We start from the raw sequence: 20,286 nt of genomic DNA, 5'->3' as shown, positions 1-20,286 counted from the left end.
AGAGTCCACTTGCCTGCCCCTGTATTTGTGTGTTTTACTGTTCTATTTGAATCATGTGTATGCCCAAATATTAATAGATTTAATTGGTAAAATACCCTGGTAAGGATACTGAAAAACCTGACAATGGGCAGTAATTGGTTCAAAGTCACTAATGTGAGGTATTCCTTTTCTCCCCAAATGGTAATTGGAATTAAATTAATGACTTAGTAGGCAATTATGTTTAACAGTTGTTATATAGCATGGATTTAATGCACTCTACAAATGTAACAAAAAAAAATACTTTTTAAGAAAAAGGTCTATAAATACTAAAACTAGATTAAGCAAAACATAAAGTGCTTTAAATAATTATGAAGATGTTAGTAATAAATAATGAAAAACCTAGTTACCAAAGTCAGACAATAACAAACCACACATAGAACAGAAGCGGTCACCTTTGTAAAACTTGTCTTAAAACCAATGCCAGACATCTTCAGATAAAACCTGGCTGCCAAAAATTTCAAACCTTAAATATAAAAAGGTCATATGAGTCCTCCAAAAATGAAATCATCTTAAAGACTTACTGTAAATTGTACTAAAAATCCTAAAAATATTCAAAACAACTATAAAGTATAGTCAAAACAACTGTAAAGTATAGTCAAAATAACTATAAAGTATAGAATACAATATTCTATTAACATATATAAGAAGCATGATCACCTTTGATGTGCTTTAAATTTAAGAAAACTAATAAGTGTTTCATGCAGACAGGAGAAGTCATGGAGAGGACATGTGCAACCTTACCACAAAACAAAGGGGCATTGGAACAACAACCCACAACCAAAATAGTCCAGTCTTCAGATTTTGCTGATCTCTGGGCTTTGTCTTAGTTCCTGTGCTATCCATATCCTTATTTGGATAAGAGGAAGCTTCTTTGTTCACCAGTGGGAGTGGGGAGCACTGAGCAACCTATTTGTCCCTAGAGGAGTGGTTCCAGCCCAACAACTTGTAGTTTATTGGCCATTTTGGGTCAATTCCTGGCTCTTTTCAACCCCCTGCTATAAAGCCCGTTTTTGCACGCTTTTTCACTTGTAAAAGACTCAGCACAGCTCCTCGTGGTGTCCTGCAGAGTTCTACAAGCAGCAGAGAGTGAAAGAGTGACTTTCCTTGATTTTTAAGTATTTTTTCTGGCTTTCGCTTTAATTACTGCATCTCGACTGCATTTCGCCTAAAAAACAGCTCTGCATATTGTTTTTACTGTACCTGTGTAGATTCTAAACTGTTAGCACTTTAAAAAGTTATTTTTGTTTAATTTAACTGTTAGGCTAACACACTCAAGTGCGCTAGCCGTTTTATAGCATTTACTGTTTGCTACTGTATCTTTTCTTCTGTCTCTGTAAAAAAAAAAAAAAAAAAAAAATATCCTTGTTTTCCCGCTTTTCTGAACTAGAATAGTCCAGTCTTCAGATTTTGCTGATCTCTGGGCTTTGTCTTAGTTCCTGTGCTATCCATATCCTTATTTGGATAAGAGGAAGCTTCTTTGTTCACCAGTGGGAGTGGGGAGCACTGAGCAACCTATTTGTCCCTAGAGGAGTGGTTCCAGCCCAGCAACTTGTAGTTTATTGGCCATTTTGGGTCAATTCCTGGCTCTTTTCAACCCCCTGCTATAAAGTCAGTTTTTGCACGCTTTAGCTCGCTTTTGCGCGAATTAGCGAGAAGTTGCTCATAGAGCAGCATCGGTCAGCGCCGGTTAGTCAAGTTTAAACTATTTCTGGCTCCGTAAAGTCTGCTGTTCAATTTTTCCCTTAGAACTGCTCTACTTACAATCTAAACAGCCTATACTCTATCTGAAAAGCTCAGCACTTGCTCCTAAAGCATTTTTTATACAGGTAAAGCACTCTTAAACAAAAGAAAGTACTTCATTCACCTAAATTCCCTTGAGTACCCATTTCCCTATAGGTCCTTACTGACTCAGTTACAGCAATCTTTTTCACTATTCTAGCATGTCGAAGGGTCAGTTGCTGGCGTCCTCTCCTGTTCAGCTGGTGAATCTGGGAATCTTGAGGCAATGTTACAACTGCCTCATGTACACAGACAACCCTCTCCTCCTCCCAACAAATACAAATATATGTGAGAGATGCAACTATATAGCCAAACTGGAGGCTGAGCTCTCTCAACTCAGTACTGGCAAGACCAGTCAGGAGGAGAAGGTAACCACACACACCACAAACCCAGTCTCACATAGAACTATCACAACTGCAAACCAAACACATAAACACACAAAAACATACTCGGAGGTGCTGATTAAAAATCTACCAAAACAACAGAGGCCTCCAAAGTAGACACCAAAGCAACCGCCACCTCAAGACATAGCACATGCAACACATAGTTCACAAAGTCAGTGTGCTAAACAGTCACAGCCCTTAAGGCCAAACAACATACCAGACACACTTATAATAGGTGACTCCATAGTCAGACACACTGATGTCCCGCTCACCAGACTGGACAAGGAAAAGGTCACAGTAAGCTGCCTGTCTGGAGCTAGAATCCGCCACATAACACAAGCACTCAGGTCACTCCACAGCAAGTACAAATATGACTCAGTCATTGTACATGCCGGTGTGAACGACCTGACATGTACCTCCCTGGACTACATGAAAAAGAGACATAGAGGAGCTCTCTGATTATGTAGCCCAGGCCGGTATGACCCTGACCCTGAGCAGCATCTTGCCCTCACCAAGAATGATGCCACAGTACAAAGACAAAATGATCAGTTTTACCAATTGGCTTAATTACTGGTGTCATTCTAAGGGGATCCAATGTCTGTCTGCTTGGGATGACATGCTCGACAAGCCACGCTGCTTCGCAAGGGATGGCTTGCACCTGTCACCCCTGGGCTTCCAGATATTGGCCAAGGCTCTTGCCACCCCATAGTGCCTTTTTTAGGCAAGGCTCAAATGACAAACCTACCTCCCTAGAAAACACAAGTGGAAAAAACTAAGGGTAATGCTGCTCAATGCCAGAAGTCTAAACCTCAAGATGCACACTCTCGAAGCCCTCCTCAGTATGGAGAACATCGATGTCTGTGCAGTGACTGAAACCTGGTTCAAGGCTCCTGAGAGCACCCCAGCACTATCAGGTTTTACCTCATATCATGCTTTCCGGCCCCAAAACTTGGACCGAACCACAAAAGGAGGGGGAGTATCCATATTCATCAAAGATACCCACACCTCCAGGTTAGTGGCAATGCACGAAGCATCGGAGACCATCCAGGTGCAACTAACCATAGGCAAAACTGCCTTACAGCTTGTAGCATGCTACAGACCACCCTCTCAAACTCAGGAACCCCACACAGCCTTCCTGAAGACACTGGAGAGTATGAATGTCTCTCCAAATACCATCATATTGGGAGACTTCAACTACCCAAACATAGACTGGGAACATTACTCAAGCCCCAACACCCTAGCCCAAAGGTTCCTAGAATTCATAAACTCAAATGCGATGGAACAACTAGTCACCATTCCCACAAGGGGAGACAATATACTAGACCTGATCATTACAAACATAGGGACAAAATGCTCCACACCGGAAGTATATCCCTCATTGGTAAGATCAGACCATAAATTAATCTCACTGGAAATCCACATCTCGCCCCCACCCCCTGCACAAAAGACCACAGTGAAGAACTTCTCAAAAGCCAACTTCACACTTCTTAAGACTGAAGTGGTATCCCTCATGCCCTCTGGGCCAGTGGAAACCACAACCCACACTGCTGAATCCTTTACAAATGCCTTCTACGGGCACCTTCAAGAAGGCATGGATCATGCAATCCCAAATAAAACCAAGACCCATTCCCCCAAAGGCAGGCGCTCGGTCTGGTGGACCCCAGCCATAAACAAACTTTACAACAGGAGGAGGAAGCTACTACATGACAGAGCAAAATCCCTAAAAGGGAAGGCATCTCTGATCAGTACTAGCAAAAAACTACGATCACTCATAAAATCATCCAAGGCCAACTTTGAGAGAAAAATCGCAAAAGATACAAACGACAATCACAAGGCCTTCTTTAGCTATGTTAGAAACCTGGGTGGAAACTCCCAGATATGCTCAGAGTTAGTCTAAAATGACACAAAATACACTGAACCCACTGACATTGCCAGCATTCTGGCAGACAGGTTCAGTGCAAATTTCTCCTCCCCCTCCCCCCCAAAAGGAGATACAACTATCCCAGCCGAGTGTAGCCTCCCAAACATCTCAGATGCCCAGGTGAGAGCCGCTCTCTCTAAAGTTAAAAACACAGCATCAATGGGACCGGACGGTGTCCCGGGCTGTGTACTACATGAACTCCAAGAGGAACTAAAACCACACATAAGGCTGCTGTTTAATCTTAGCCTTGCTACAGGATACGTACCCAAAGAGTGGCGTACGGCAACAGTGGTCCCACTTCACAAAGGCGGTGCCTCTACGGACCCTGGAAATTACCGCCCCATAAGCTTGACGAGCCTGGTCTGCAAAGCTATGGAGAGGATCATTATGGAACTCATAAACAAAGACATTGGGGACCTACAGACATTGGATCCTACCCAATTTGGCTTTGTCAAGGGCAGATCCTGCCTTTTGAACTTGGTCAACTTTTTTGAAACAGTGACTAAGGCCATTGATGAGGGTAAGGCAGTTCACACAGCCTACCTTGACCTTGCAAAAGCCTTTGACACAATACCCCGCTTGGGCATCATAGACAAACTCACCAGCCTAAATGTAAACCCATATGTCACAAGATGGGTGGCAAACTGGCTCAAGGGCAGAACCCACAGGGTCAGAGTTGCTGGAGCAATGTCAGACTCTAAGCTGGCCACAAGCGGTGTGTCCCACAGGGCTCAGTCCTGGGACCCCTCTTGTTCGGCATTTATTTTTCCGAGGTACAGGCAAACTTAGGAGTATTGTGGCTGACAAAGTTCACAGATGACTGCAAACTGGGCGCCATAATTGATACTCCAGCGGACACAAACATCCTTCAGAGAGGCCTCAAAGAAACGGATAATTGGTGCCAGAGCCATGGCCTTAAGCTGAACGCCAAAAAATGTATAGTCATACCCTTTGGGAAAAACAGGGTACCCACAAATTACCACATAGGTGGTAATCCATTAAGTACAGAAGAGGTAATCAGGGACCTGGGGACCCAGGTTGACAGTAACCTCTCATTTGACACTGACATTGCCAAAGTGGTTAGGAAGACCGTCTATATTGCCCACCTTATCATGAAGGGTTTCACATCTAGATCAAAAGAGGTCATTGTGCCCCTATACTCTTCTCTTATCAGGCCAATGATTGAGTACAATGCCCCATTTGGGATGTATCTTACCCGACACCTGCAGCAGTTGGAAAGACCCCAAAAGTTCCTCACCAAGAGGATAAAGGGTCTTAAACATATGTCATATGCTGCCCGACTGAAGGAACTCCAGCTCTATTCAGTCGCATACCGCCTACTCAGAGGTGATCTGTGCCTGACGTACAAGGCCATGTCCAATCCGGAATTAATGGACATGCTCCACTTCAGAAAATCCAAATCCATCAGAGCCACGAGAGCAAGAGACTTAAACCTCAACACAGAAATAAATAGGACGTGCTGGAGGGACAGATTCATAACCCAGAGGCTTCCTACACTCTGGAACAGAATCCCAATCCATGTTAGGCAGTGCCCCTCACTAACTCTATTCAAGAGAAATCTTGACGAGTGGATGGGAGATCGTAGGTTTACCCCGGGGGTCATCTCTGTGTCACTACTAGACAGAGGCACAGTAAACTAAACCATAAATGGGCGTAGTATTCTCATCCTAAGGGGTGGTGAAAGCCACACACACTCTGGCTAGGCTTATAAATGCCCTAGGGCAGATGGCCTAGTACGAACCTATGAACATCTTAGACACCGACAGTAACCCTGTGATTAATTCTAATACAGACAGTTGTCAGTAACTAATACTGCGGGTGATTTTAACATCTACATTTTTTCTTCCTCTGTTGTGACTGAGGAACACACCAATTTATTCTCCAAGGGTTTCACTTTTGCTGTTACCAAAAGATCTCAGATTGCTAATGTGCTTATTGACCTGAAGTTATATATAAGAAAACGTAATTTATACATTTTGTTGGGAAGTACTTCTCATCTTGGTTTTGAAAGTTCACAGCACATTTAATCCTCCCTTTCACCCTGTAATCAGTATATATGAAAAAGTCTGTGAGATCGATATAAGACAGAACTTATTCCAGTGAAATATCAACGTGGAATACAACATTTCCAAGTGTGAATTAGAAAGTGTCAGACTTTTAAAGGACCAAAATGTCCGGGTTATGAAATCAGACAAGGGTGGGTGAAGAAGTCTGGCACTGGTTTTAAGACGAAAAGTGCTTAGTAAAATATTGGGTGAGTTTTAAGAACGTGACCACTTCCATTCTATGTGTAGCTTATAGAGTTATGTTTTTTATTTTTAAGACAGTAATAGTTTTCTTCAACTGCATCAGTATAATGAAGTGTCAGATGAGGAATGTAATGCATTGTTAAAGCACAGCCGAATAATTTCTAACCCTAAAGATAAAGTAACTTTCTGAAAGTTTTAGAGTTAGCAAAAGGAATACTGTCATAATAGAGTCTGATGGTTTAATTTCTCCAAATGTTTTGTTTTTTTACATAACTTTGTGGGAATGGACCCCATTCCTAAGTCAGGATTCAGTAGAGTTCATAAAATTAAGGGACCTAGGTAATCTTCCACATGATAGTATTAGGTTTGATCAGATTTTCTTCATGGTGGTTAGGATGACATTTGGGATAAATGGTCTGATACCTGTGGAAAGAGCAGAACGATACAGAGAATTAATCTTGATTTGGCAGTTATACATTACAGTTTTATACCGAGCTAAACAAATAGAGAATGTTCTGCATTTTAAAGAAAATAACAGAAAAAAAACACTGGAAAGTGATAGTATCTGTCTAGGTTATGAAAAAGCTTGAGTGCCCAGCCTTGTCTACTTTTAAGTAATCACTAAATGGTTTTGTGGTCATTAAGAAATATATACATGGTGCAGTTTAATTCAGGCTTTTACAAGATGAGTAGATTGCAAGCATGATATTCAGATATGTGGTCATATATCACTTGTGCTTATAGCTGATGGCATTAAATATTGCCTAAAGTGACAGCCTGTGGGTTTCTTTTATAGCATACATTCTGCAAGTGTAAAACAAGTTCTTGCTAACTATTTCAGTTTAGCCTTTGTCATTGAATGTGTTACACAGAGAAGCTTACATGATGAGATTTTAAACCTTACTGCAGGAGTAGATTTTTAGTCTTAAAACCTTATTTCATGATAAAAATTTTAATCAATGCTTAGAAATTATTAATAGTGCATAATCTTTCCTGGGATTGTCATATGATACGAATGACACCTTTTTTATTTTTTTTATTAAATATGAAGTAGGTTGATGTTTTCTGATTTTTTTTATGATTAATACACTAAATCACCTTCCTTGTGGATGCTAATTTTCTCTTTTCTTTGTTCCTTACAGTGTTCTGTTGAATGTGGTCCAGGGGTTCAGCGGCGCTCAGTTGTTTGTTTGTCAAGCCAGACAGATGGCTTGTCACAAGAGAGCTGCTCAGGACCCAAGCCAGCTGACATGCAAGTGTGCAACAATGGCCCTTGTGAGCGCCAGGTGAAGTGGTTCACTGGACCTTGGAATCAGGTAAGTGCTGCAGTTACATGGTAACAGGATTATGAAGACAAAAGAAGCATTAGGACCATCTTTATTAGTAAGATGGGGGATTAAACCGTGCAGATGTGTTGCAGTCATGGGCATTTTGGACAGAACTGATAGAAGTAATACTAGCCAAAAGTGGTACTCTTAAGAGTGAAGCCTGAAGTGTTTGCTGTTATGAAACCTTTGCTGCTGTTAATAATTACTGCTGTAGACTTTTAATTTGTTTTTACAAGGTCGTACAGTTTAAGGTGAGTTTGCTTAGTCAAATGTCTGAGAGGCTTGTCAATGAAGGGTGAAAGGGATGGCATACTGTTTACTTCAGACATTTTGCAGGGAATCATGGTTCTCTAGACCCCCCCCCACCTGTACATCTCCATTTGTACTAACACTGAGACTTCAAAACGCAAAACTGTGGGTCAGTTCTTTCCCTGCTATTGACCAGTATTGCCAAGTATCAAAGTGAAATTCAGATAAAATTGGTATTCAATGCAACAAAGCACAATTGAAGAACTAAAGGGTTTTTCTCTCTGTATGTATATATGTATATATGTGTATATATATATATATATATACACATATATATATATACATATATATATATATATATATATATATATATATACATATATATATATATATATATATATATATATATATATATATATATATATATATATCCAGACAAGTGTGTGTTTGTAGCAGGGAGTGGTGGCTTTGGTTGAAACTCCCAAATAATTGTCAGTACCTGTTTTAACACACCTTGGTCAGTAGTGCAGATGATTGACAGATGTACTAGATCAACAGTCCAGGATTGAGGAATTTGCCTCTTCCCAGGAGACTACACAATCTCAGACTTGGTATACAGTATATAATTACCAGGGGGTGCATTTTATTTACCTATTATTTTTCATGTGGAGAGGATTTTCTTCATGCAGGCATGCTGTTGATGTTTGTGTTGTCAACCTTTTATGATCAAAGTTATTGATGTCAATGTTTTGGGTGTTTTGATCTTTGTCACAACACCCATATTTATAAATATCTATGTTTGTCTATCTGGCTATATAAGTGTATGTCATTTCGTCAAAAATAACTTGTTTAAAATCAGTTTGTTGAACACAACTTATTGAAACTCATTTCATAAAATTCCGTCAATGGACATTCATTCCTATCTGCTCTATCCATTTCTCACAGACATCTAGTCAAACTCTGGTTGACTGAGATAATATTTACATGAATTTGTCCTTCTATGCCATGGAGCTGGAATTGGCAACAGCAGAAATTGATCAGGGCCGTCAGCTGTAAGGGGGTTTAAATTACCTCCAGCCCTTCAGCTGTAAAACTTTAGCTTACAGACAAATGTACACTTTCATGTTAGGATGTTAATTATTCCTTTGAAGCTGTGCATCCCAGCAGTTGCGGTGGAGAACTGCAGCTGTAATATGTGGTGTCTCCTTTTTGTACTAGCAAAGAATGAGGAAAATGGGAAGTAAGGCTGCATTCTAATCTGTTGTACTTAAAACTGATGCAGGGTTATTCAAGTAATGCAGTGGGGATGTATTCTAATGACTTATTTACACCTACTGTTTTGCAGATATGAGTTTCAAAACATGCTTTGTAGGAGAGTTTTTTAGGTTTGTTATCACTGCTTTGCCAGGATAATGAGACATTTAAATGCACAAGCAAACAATGGCAAAGGAAAACAAAGGAATGTTAGGGATTCAAATATAGAATATGGAAATATAGAATATGGAGTACCAACATAAACTAACATTGAAGACCCTCCTTGATGGTTCTTTGATTGGGTTTTTCTTCTACAGCACTAAGAGTCTGGCAGAGAGACATGGAAGATCCTACCTCCCATGATGTCCATCTAATCCTTTCGAAGCACACCTTGACATAATCTGCCAAATACATAATTGCACTCAATTCCTTCTCCTTGACTCCTCACCAGTTCTTTTTTACAAGTGGCACAATTCAGATTGTGACCCTGTTTTGTTTGTGACATTTATGCATGTGTATGCTTGTTATAATCCCCAGGTGTCCAAGTGGCCATCAGTTAAGTCATGACCCAGACTGGCATCACCATTATTGTCTTGGGTGGGGATATGATGTTTAGAACTGACACACGTGTCAGTATTTCAGCTCTGCAATTCGTCATTGTCTTTTGGAGAAGCTTTTAGCCTATCTAGTGTGAAAATTATAGCAATTACTAGAGCTTTGCATATGAGAAGCAGCAGGAAGACTCATAACATAGCCCTAAGTATGATTCAGAGCATTGAGATATCCTTGGGGAATAGGTTGTGGCCTAGCCTTCCTTTGGATATGTCTGGTATTAAGCTTGATCTCAGTCTGTGCAGAAGTTCATCTTTGTTTGATCTCAGTCTGTGCAGAAGTTCATCTTTGTCTTGCAAGGGCTAGAGTCCATGAAAGTCCTCCATTTAACAGAATATGAGTGGGCTAGGAGAGACTATGCCTGGCTTTCACCTTGGAGGGGGGTGTCCTGGGGGTGCCAGCTCTGTCATTCCTCCGTCAGCTTCCTTAAGTTTGGAGCCATCAGACTGGTCTCAGATTGGTGAAATTTGGAGCAGAGGATTCCACTTCTACGATTTACCCCAGGCCCACTTGTACTGCTGACTCTGACTGAAGGAGGGTCTTTTGGATATTTTTTATGCCAGGTCTTGTGTCTCAAGGTCCAGGCATAGAGCAGATATTTGATGTGTGGTGGGAGCTTGAGTTGCAAGTGTGTGAATACATCCTTGGGGGAATATGACCTGAAGTCATGCAGGACTCTATGCTTTGGGCATATCATTTGGCTGGAGCATGAAATTGCACTAGTTTCTTTTTATGTGACACCCAATGTACGTCAGTCAGATGTACACCATCATGTGGCAGTGTACATAAGCGCAAAGGTAAGTGTAGTTGGGGGGCATGATACTCCCTGTCACTCTTCTCCATTGTGGAATCAGAGGATTCAGAGACCAGACAAGGGTAGTAATTCTGCCCTCCTTTCTTCTCTGCATGACCACTGTTAGAGAAGCTCTCACAATCATGAGGAAGACTTTGGACTGGTCTCAAGCCCAAAATCTAGCTCTGAAATACCTTGAACAGTTATAGAGAAAAAGCTGAGAAGACCTGGATGATCCTCCCTGTGGATCCCATTATTAAGTATGCTGTTTGAGCAGCCTAAAGGCACCCTGACTTAAGAAGGCATAGGTCCACTACAGGCTTGCATCTCTTTGGATGAGACTAGTGCTATGCATCCTGTAGGTGATTTCTTTGATGTTCTTTGTGTTTCACTTTTGCAGTCATCACATTTGGTTTATCCCTGCCAGGGTAGCCCTCAGCTGGCCCAAATACCAGAGACTTAGTATTTCAGCATCGGTTGCTGTCGCTTGAGGACTGACATCAGGTCGTTAGTAGTATAAAGTAAGGCAGCCGCCATTACATAAGTCTTTCTTGCCAAGGAGCCCAAATCAGAAGCAGTTCGCACAAGTGCTGGTCGGCCGCTACCTGAGTTTCATCTACTGAATTGAAGTTGAAGTCTTCTAAAGCTAAGTGGGGCCCATTGGGGAACCTTTTTTTCTTGCACTAACCGATGTCAGAAAAAGTTAATAATTGTCTTGCCTGTGGAAAGCAAATACCACACCGAGACTTTCACTCTTACTGCGTCACTTGTTTAGGCCCAGACCACGACATCCCTCGTTGCTGCTTTTGTGCTTTGTTCAACGCCAGAACTATCCATCATTGGGCCCTTATTGTAGCCAGATATGTTCGCTTACAGTCCTCAAATTCCTATATGGCTTTGGTAAGCCATCTGACAGCAGATCTTCCAAAAAAAACGTAAAGATTAAGACAGAGACAGACTGCACAGGTCCAAACCTACCGATTATGCTTCCGTTAAGATAGTCATCAGTTCTCTGGTACTCAGTGAGGTGCTTTTGCAGCCCCTGATGCCTGCTTCTGTTGATTCTCAGGCCACTACTGAGACCCTGAGTCCGGTATGCTGCAAAACTCGTTTTCGACTAAGGATCCTGCGGTTGTCTCATCCTTGGATGGATCCGGAGCCATTGAGCAGGCACCGGCTTCCGAGGAAGGCCTTCGCACTACCGAATCGCGACACAAACTGACATCTTCTTTTGCCACTACCGTTCTTTCTAAAACTACCGAGTTTCTCAGGCCCAGGGTATGAACCACACCCAAGAAACCAACGACCCACTCTGACACCTGCTACCTTGGCTCCGTCTCAAATGCTTAAAATGGTGGAAGACCTTATCATGCTGATCAGGGGAAGCCAAGCAACCCCCTCTAAAAGGAACAGATCTGTCCCCTGTAGTTTTGTCTGAACAAGACTCAGATGAATCTGATGCATCTGAATATGAGAATATGAAGACATGCAACCCCTCTCCACTTATGAGGATTCTGATGCAGAGGATTCCATTCCTTCAGCCTCTCCCCCAGAGGATTTTTCCTTTGGGGAAACCCTGCATACTTTAAGGGAGCATTTCGAATGGGAGAGTCAGGACTGCCCTCAGTCTAAAGAGACTCTAGGAATTCCTAGATCTTCCACAACACAGACCATTGGCCATCCACCCAGTCCTGGATGTTGTGGAGGATGTTTTCTTCAAATTCAGCTTGACTCCTGATGCCCTTCCTCCTGCTCCCAGAAAACCTGACAGGTACTATAGAGTCTCTGACTCACACAAATATCTTTTTAAAAATCCTACAGCTGACCCTGAGGTCATTTTTCAAGAGCCAAAAGGGATTAAAGCTACTTCTACTAAGTATCCCATCCCCTCAGACTTGGACAGGGATTCCTGAGCATTGGACAGATGGGATAAAAAAGTATACACCTCAGCTGCTCTTGCTATCAGGGCAATAAATTGTCAGTTCCATATGCTGAAATTTCAGCAACATACCTTGGAACTCCTTAAACTAAAAATGGCTTCCTTTCCTGCTTGGGCAAAATCTAAAGATTTACAAGAGTTAATGCATTCTGCAAGTCAAGTAACTAAACACACTTTGCACTGTGGTTTTGACACCCTAAAAGCTTCTTGCAGGGCAGCAGTCACTGGATCTGTCATTAGAAGGCATGCATGGCTTAAGGAACAGCCCCTGCCAGACCATGTCAAATCTAAATTGTTGGATGCCCCCTTGCACAAAGATAACTTATTTGGCACTAAGGCAGAAGAGGTCTTAAAAAAGATGGAAGAAAAAGCAAAATATATAGCAAACAGTTAAGGATTTCCTGCAGGTCCAGCCCCCTAGGTTCAGCAGGCATTGTCCCTCCAAAGACTGGTCCTTTCCTGCTTTCCAGTAAACCGGCCCAGCCTAGGCCCTGTGGAAGCAGACCCCCCCCTGCCCAGACAGCAGCCCCAGGGAATGCAGAGATCGAAACTAGGGAGTTCTAAGCCACCCCCTTATGGTAAGAACTCACAATGACTCATCTCCTCCACCCTCTCCCTCTGCCCACCTTGACTTACCCTAGGAGGAAAACTCTCCTTTCACTCAAGCACTTGGGCCACCATTACCAAGGACCACTGGGTTCTGAACATTGTGTCTTAGGAATTCACATTTTCCTTTCACAGCCTTCCAACCCCAAAAGGGTTCCCAGACCTACCACCAAATCAGTGGGCAGAGGCACAAAACAAAATCTTTTCCCTGCTCTCCATGAGGCAGTAGAGCATGTTCCTGCAGAACAGATAGGCCAAGGTTTCTACTCCAGACTTTTTCTGGTGACCAGAAGAGAGGGCACCTGGCACCCCATCCTCGATCTATCCATTCTAAACACCTTCCTGGTGATCCCAAAATTCAAAACGCTCACCCTCTAGCAGCTGCTACCCATGCTCTTGAAGGACACTTGACTAGCTACCCTAGATCTAAAAGAGGCCTACCTCCACATTCCTATCAGGGAATCATGCAGGAAATATCTCTGCTTCAGGGCAGGATCTCAACACTTTCAGTTCTCTGCACTTCCCTTTGGCTTATCTACGGCTCCGAGTTTTCACAAAATGTCTGGCTCCGGCCATTGCCATTTGCAGACAAAGAAATATTCAGATTTACCCATACTTAGACAACTGCCTTATTCAGGCAGACAGCCAGGAAAATCTGCTCAAGCACCTGGCCTTTGTAAAGACCCTACTAACCTCCCTAGGGTACACTATCAACAAAAAAAAATCTAAACCGGTGCCCACCCAAAGGATAATCTTCCTGGGAGCAAGTCTGGACACAGCATCCCAGATGGCATACCTTACTCCCGAGAAACATATTTTCATGACAGCCTACTTCTCTCAACTAGCCAGCAGGCCCCAGCTAACTGCAAGGAAGATCCTTCAAGCTCTGATGTTCATGGCATCTTGCATATCACTCATTCCATACGCTAGACTGCATATGAGGAAACTTCACTGGTACCTAAAGAGCCTTTGGTACCAGCACTCTTAAGACCTGGAAACTCTTCTACCTATAATTCCTTGCCCCAGAAAAGATTTCCTTTGATGGGCAACAGCATGCTCCCACAACAAGGGAATGCCCCCCCCCCCCCGCTGCCCAGACCCTCACCACAGACGCATCAGACTACACTTGGGCTGCACACCTGGATAGTAGGTGCATACAGGGCCATTGGAGCCCACAGCAAATCCCTCTGCACATCAGTCAAAAAGAGATGATGGCTGTGCAGCATGCCTTGATAGCTTTCAAGCCCCTTGTCTGTCTCTCCAGGGCCTCTCCTGATCAAAACGGACAACACCACTATGATGTGGTACATAAACAAGCAGGGAGGGACTCACTCCTACCCTCTATGCAGGCTGGCCATGACCCGTTGGCACACAGCCTCTGCCATGCAACTACACCTGTTAGCACAATTCCTACCAGGCTTTCTCAACTCTCTGGCAGACCAATTAAGCAGAAATCTTTGGACCCACATGAGTGGCAACTCAACAGAAGTACCTTCACCCTAATAACCCAGAAATGGGGAACCCTGAAGGTCGACCTTTTTGCCTCCCACACCAACCATCAGCTCAGCAAATTCTGCACCAGGGAGCATCACTGCATGGCTTGGAATGTGGACGCCCTGTCCTTCCCCTGGGTCAGTCTATCGGTCTGTGCCTTTCCTCCCCTACCTCTCATCCCCAGGGTACTGCTCAAAATAAGGGAGGAAAAACCCAGGACCATTCTTATAGCTCCAGACTGGCCCCAGCAGCACTGGTACCCCTTGTTGCGCAGCCTGTCTCTGCTACCCCATGGCATCTTCCTCAGATTCCAAACCTCCTGACCCAGAGGTAAGGGGAATTCATGCTTCCCCAATTGCAGACACTCAATTTGGCAGCTTGGCTTATTCCCTAACCACAAACCAATCTGACACTCTCAGGTTCTGGATGTTATCCGTGAGGCCAGAAAGTCTTATGCTGATAAATGGAAAAGGTTCTGCACCTGGATCCAGGCTAAGGGAGCCAATATGGCACAGCCCTCCCTCCCTCTTAGTCTAGGGGCTGCTCACCATGTGAGCTCTCTGTCTGACACTGATTCTTTTCCAAAAGTCCCATCAAGGCAGGGTCCTAGGAAACAGACATGTAAGAGGAGGCATTTAGATTCCTGTCCAGAATCATTTAGATTCCTGTCCAGAATCAGTCACTGAAGATACAGACTTTGATGATGGGGATGGGTCACCAAGATTCCCACTGGAAGAAGTCCCCTTTGGTGATATTTTTGATTTGATGAAACAGCAAGCTGGTTGGGCCACTGAAACACCCTCCCCTGAAGAGTCTGTGTTTCTTAAGACTTTTAGGGCTGACTCTTCTATCTCCTGGGTGGTACTGCCTGATGCTACACTTATAGACCTGGTAACTCAGTGGATTTAGAAGGATCCTCTAACATCGGAGCTAATCCCTAAGAAGCCAGACAAGATTTTGGTTGCACCTAAGGACAGAGTGCATTGGAGCAAGGGTCCTCAGTAGATGCCATGATTGTAATGACCGCCGTTAAAGGAACTCTCTGAAGAGAGTACATCTGTCCATCCCCCTAACAGGGAATCAAGAATAATGGATAGATTTGGGAAATGGATGTGTGCTTCGACAACTTTCCCACTAAGATCACTGAACTACTTGGCACACATGACGTATTTCCAGAGGGAATTGGGAAAGGAACTCACCAAGTCCATTTCAGGTAACCTACTGATGGACATCCAGAAAACAGTGGGGTCTCAATTGTCTACATTTCAATCAATGTCTAACATATCTATGCACCTGCTTTCCATTGCAACTGATTGTACGACTATAGTAGCAGGTACCAGCATAGCTATCCACCAGCATAACTGGATGTGATTGTGTAACTTTGCTGAAGTCTCCAAGATGTCCTTCCTTAATGCTGCCTTTGATGGCTCCACATTGTTTGGACTAAAGGTTAAGGAAACTGTCACCAGGAGCGAGCAAAATGGTAAGACCCTTTCTATTGCTAGAATCCACTTCTTCACCCCTCAGAGAACATTCCCCAGAAATCAGAGGTGGCAAGAAGATGAGATTTAGGAAGTCTCAAGGGTTCAACCAGAGTGCTCCTGCAGATAGGTCCCCCCTCGTGGCAGATGGAAAACAGTTTTAATGGGAGTTGCCCTACAGGCAAAGATGCAATAAAGGGAATTGCTCCATTTCTGGCTTGGAGCCAAACACTTTCATTTCAGGGCACTGCCCTTTTGTCTCACCACAGCCCCACGGGTGTTCATCAGTTGCATGGCAGTCGTCACAGTGTATCTCTCACTACTGGGTTTCTCAGTGTTCCCATACTTAGATGATTGGCTCCTCACCGCAGCAGCCAAGGATCTCCTACTCTAGCAACTGGACTTTTTGATCCAGTTTCTTCAACATTTGTGGATCACATTCAGCCCCTCCGAGCAAATTGATATCTACACAGCAAGTAGAGTTCATTGGATGCCACTTGAATACGAGCAATAAAATTACTACTTCCCTAGAGTCCAGGATTGAATCCCTACTGCAGACAGTCTTTCAAGTTTTTCAACACCCCTCGCCACCCACAAGCCTTTTTCTTCAATTGCTAGGACTGATGGATTTGATAATAATGTTAGTTTTCCTAGCCAGATACTACATGAGAATTCTTCAGTGGACCCTTTCTGTAAAATGGTCCCAGCTCCTCCATTCTCTTCATGCACAGATTTGTCTAACATCCTTGTTTAAGGTTCACATCACATGGTAGTTGACCTCCACAGCTCTCCTAGAAGGTCAGACCTTTTCTCCACACCCCCCCATGGCCATAGTAACCATGGATGCTTCCCTTATGGGGTGGGGGTGAGGGCATTTCAAAGAGAAGATGATTCAAGGTTCATGCTCAAAAACAGAGGTCACTCTTTACATCAGTGTCCTGTAGATGAAGGCAGTTTTGCTAGCATTGCAGGCTTTCAAGGACTTTCTCTCCGGGGCTGCAATCTCCATCTAGAGAGACGATATGTCTGTAGTCTGGTAAATCAACAAGCAGGGCAGAACCTGTTCATATCTTCTATGTTGAGAGGCCATGAGAGTGTGGCAGTGGGTGATGTCTTCCTGTCACTTTTTCATAGCAGTGTATATTCCCAAGACGTTCAGTGTGTTAGCAGACAAATTGAGAAGATCCATCCCCCTGCCTCATGAGTGGTCACTCAGTCAAGGAGTGCAAATCAAATCTTCAGCCACTCGGTCAACCATAATGCAATCCTTTTTGCTTCATACCTAAATTACAAGTGCAGAAGTTTCTTCGCCCTAACTCCTCCACACGGACAGTCACTGAAAGATGCTTTGACCCACATTTGGCCTCTGGGTCTTCTATGTGGCTGTCCCCCCTTTTCTCTGATGACAGAGTTTGTTCAAAAAGCAAAAACGTGCAAGACTAGTTATCTTCTTTGCTCCTTTCTGGGCCCGTCAAGTGTGGTTCCCCTTCCTCTGGCCTCATCTACTTCTTTCTCCCTGGACAATGGCAGCTCTCCAGACCTTCTGACTCACTTATCTGTGCAGCAATCACCTGGACCCAGAGACACAAGCTAATCGCATGATTCCACCAATTTTCAATGGTGGCCAGAGATGCTCAGGCTTTCCACTCAAGTTGTTCATATTTATTTTGTTAGCCTCTCAAAAATCAAATACCAGAAAATGTACCTTAACAAATAGAAGAGCTTGTCTATCTGGGTGACTGCTAAGGGGCTGGATCCCTTTTCATCTCCTCTTCCTTTCATTCTAGAGTTTGTTTTTAACAAGAAAAATGTTTGCCTATGTCATGTTATAATTTAATAATTATACATTTCTGTAAATGAAAGCAAACCATATTGACGTATTTTCAGTTGCAGATGTTATAAATCACTTGTAATGTATCCAGTCATTGTCAGTCAGACATTACAAAGCTCATTTAATTTCTGCTTTCCCTTAAACCTCTTTCCTCCTCCAAAGCATTATTCTGAATGTATTATTCCCACAATTCCCATTTTTGTATGCAATTTGCTTCTACCCTTTTCTGTAGATCTCACTTTCAGTTGTTTTGTCTCTGCTAATGTATCTACTACTTCTAGTACAGTTGGTTTGGACTCGCTCTCAGCAAAGCTTTACAATGTCTCGGCAATTCTGATTCTGTATCATAGCTCAAAAAATCATTTTCTTAGTTATACCAATTTCCTCACCCAGAATTTTGCATTAGAATAGTCTGCAGGAATTTTTAAAGTCTGCTAACTCATTACATTCCCAGCTTTTGCCATTTGACTCTTGCCCTCTTCCCCCCATTTCAACTTTTTATTAACTGCTATTCATAACGTCTCCTCGGGTTGATAAAAATATGCCTGGCCTGTGTATAAAAGTAAAGGGACTAAAAACATTTCCACTGCATGTATCTTGCTGTTTCTATCCATAAAACAGAGCTTCCAATTTCTCAGTTTTTGAATTATCTTTTTTTAGTCTCTTCCCACATATCCTTAGCTGTCATAATAGAATCCTTTTTAGTCCATACTCCTAAGTACTTCATTTTATCATGTCTCCAGACATATGGGCATTGTTGAATCAATGTGTGTGTGGGTACATTCTTTGCAGCTATTGCTTTCTTCATTAAATTTTGTATCACAAAAAGATATGAAACTTTCAGAATGTTCCAGAACACTGAAATGTCTTTTTCTGGTTTTTATCAGGTATAAAGTAATATTATCTGCAAATAAAGACAGTTTTTCTTAACTACCATACCAGTTGTATCCTTGAATTTCCAGGTCCATTATTTTCTTATCTAGTGGTTCTAAATATACTGCAAATGACAAAGGGAAAAGTGGATACCCTTGCCTGGTTCCACTGCTCAAACAGAACTTACTTATCAGAGAGCCCCCCCCCCCACACACACACACACACACACACACACACACACACACACACACACACACACACACACTTTCATTTTTACCATGAATCCTTCATATGTCCTTTAACCAGGCTTATAATTTTATCAGGGAATGCAAATGTTTCCATTACCCTACTTATAAAATCATTGTTCTATTAATGTTGTCAAATGTTTGCCTCCCCTTCAAAAAACCATATTGACCCATATCTATCAATTTTGACATCACCTTTGCCATTCTTTTAACCATTATAGACATGAATGCTTTATAATCATGGTTTAGAATCGAAATGGGCCTATATGAAGCTGGATGTGATGGGTCTTTACCATCTTTATGTATTAGTCACTACTTCTTTCTTCCTGGATGTTGATGTTTCTCTTCCTTTTAAAATACTGTTAAACATAAACCTTCCAATCTTTATCACATTCTTCCCTCTTAGCTCCACACTTCCACAGGAATACCATGTATTCCTAGGGACTTTCCTGTAGATTGGTTATACATCACCATTTTTATCTAGTCTCCTCCTATCCTAACTGTAAGTAATTGAACCTCATCTATCTCTAACCTTGGCATATTTAATTTTTCCATAAACATTTCCATTTGTACTTTTACTTGATTTCCACATTTCTTTGCTGTATACAGATTTTCATAACATTTCCAAAATATTTCTAATACCTCTACAGGATCTCTGGTTATTTTCCTAATTATAGGCTCCCTAAGCTTGGCAACCGCCCTTTCTACTTTCTGTTGCCTGAGCCATTGTGCTAAAACTGTTTGTACTCTGGGGTTATTATCAAAAACAGTTGCTTAACAGCAGTCTTTCTAAACCTGTGTAATATTATTGAGATACTCCCTTATTTTCTCTTTAGCACTCTGAAATTGTGCCTTTTCTGTTTTGCGAGATTCCCCCTATTCTGCAATACTTTAACCTTTGATAGTCCCTCAAAATAAAAAGCTGGCACAGATTTACTAGCTTTGCCTTTTCTGCCCATACTCTGAGGTAATCATGCTGCCCCTAGTCACCAATCCTAAGGCTCTTTCATAGGGTGCCCAATTATACCGTGTAAAATTAATACTTATACAAATGATAGGGTGTGACCAAAGTAGCAAGGCTTTGAGGAGCAGCCACACTGTCACTAAAACAAGCATAAGTACTCTCAAGATGTTGAAAGTATTTTCTAAAGGACCAGCCACAATGAATGGTATTAACATTTAATGATAA

At 42.4% G+C, this 20,286-nt stretch overlaps 1 protein-coding gene across 1 annotated transcript in view; it reads left to right on the top strand.

Annotated features, from left to right (window-relative positions):
* Positions 1-20,286, top strand: part of LOC122808922 (thrombospondin type-1 domain-containing protein 4-like) — a 2,399,573-nt gene that overhangs the window by 2,111,773 nt on the left and 267,514 nt on the right. The window contains exon 15 of the mRNA XM_044080057.1: positions 7,535-7,708. Coding sequence (XP_043935992.1) covers positions 7,535-7,708 — 174 coding nt within the window. The remainder of the gene's footprint in view (positions 1-7,534; positions 7,709-20,286) is intronic.

Source organism: Protopterus annectens, chromosome 8.part0 (genome assembly GCF_019279795.1).
Source record: "Protopterus annectens isolate FY-2018-M chromosome 8.part0, PAN1.0, whole genome shotgun sequence".
Classification (NCBI taxonomy): domain Eukaryota; kingdom Metazoa; phylum Chordata; order Ceratodontiformes; family Protopteridae; genus Protopterus; species Protopterus annectens.
The sequence above is the reverse complement of the archived record's forward strand: the minus strand, read 5'-3'. Positions and strand labels throughout refer to the sequence as shown.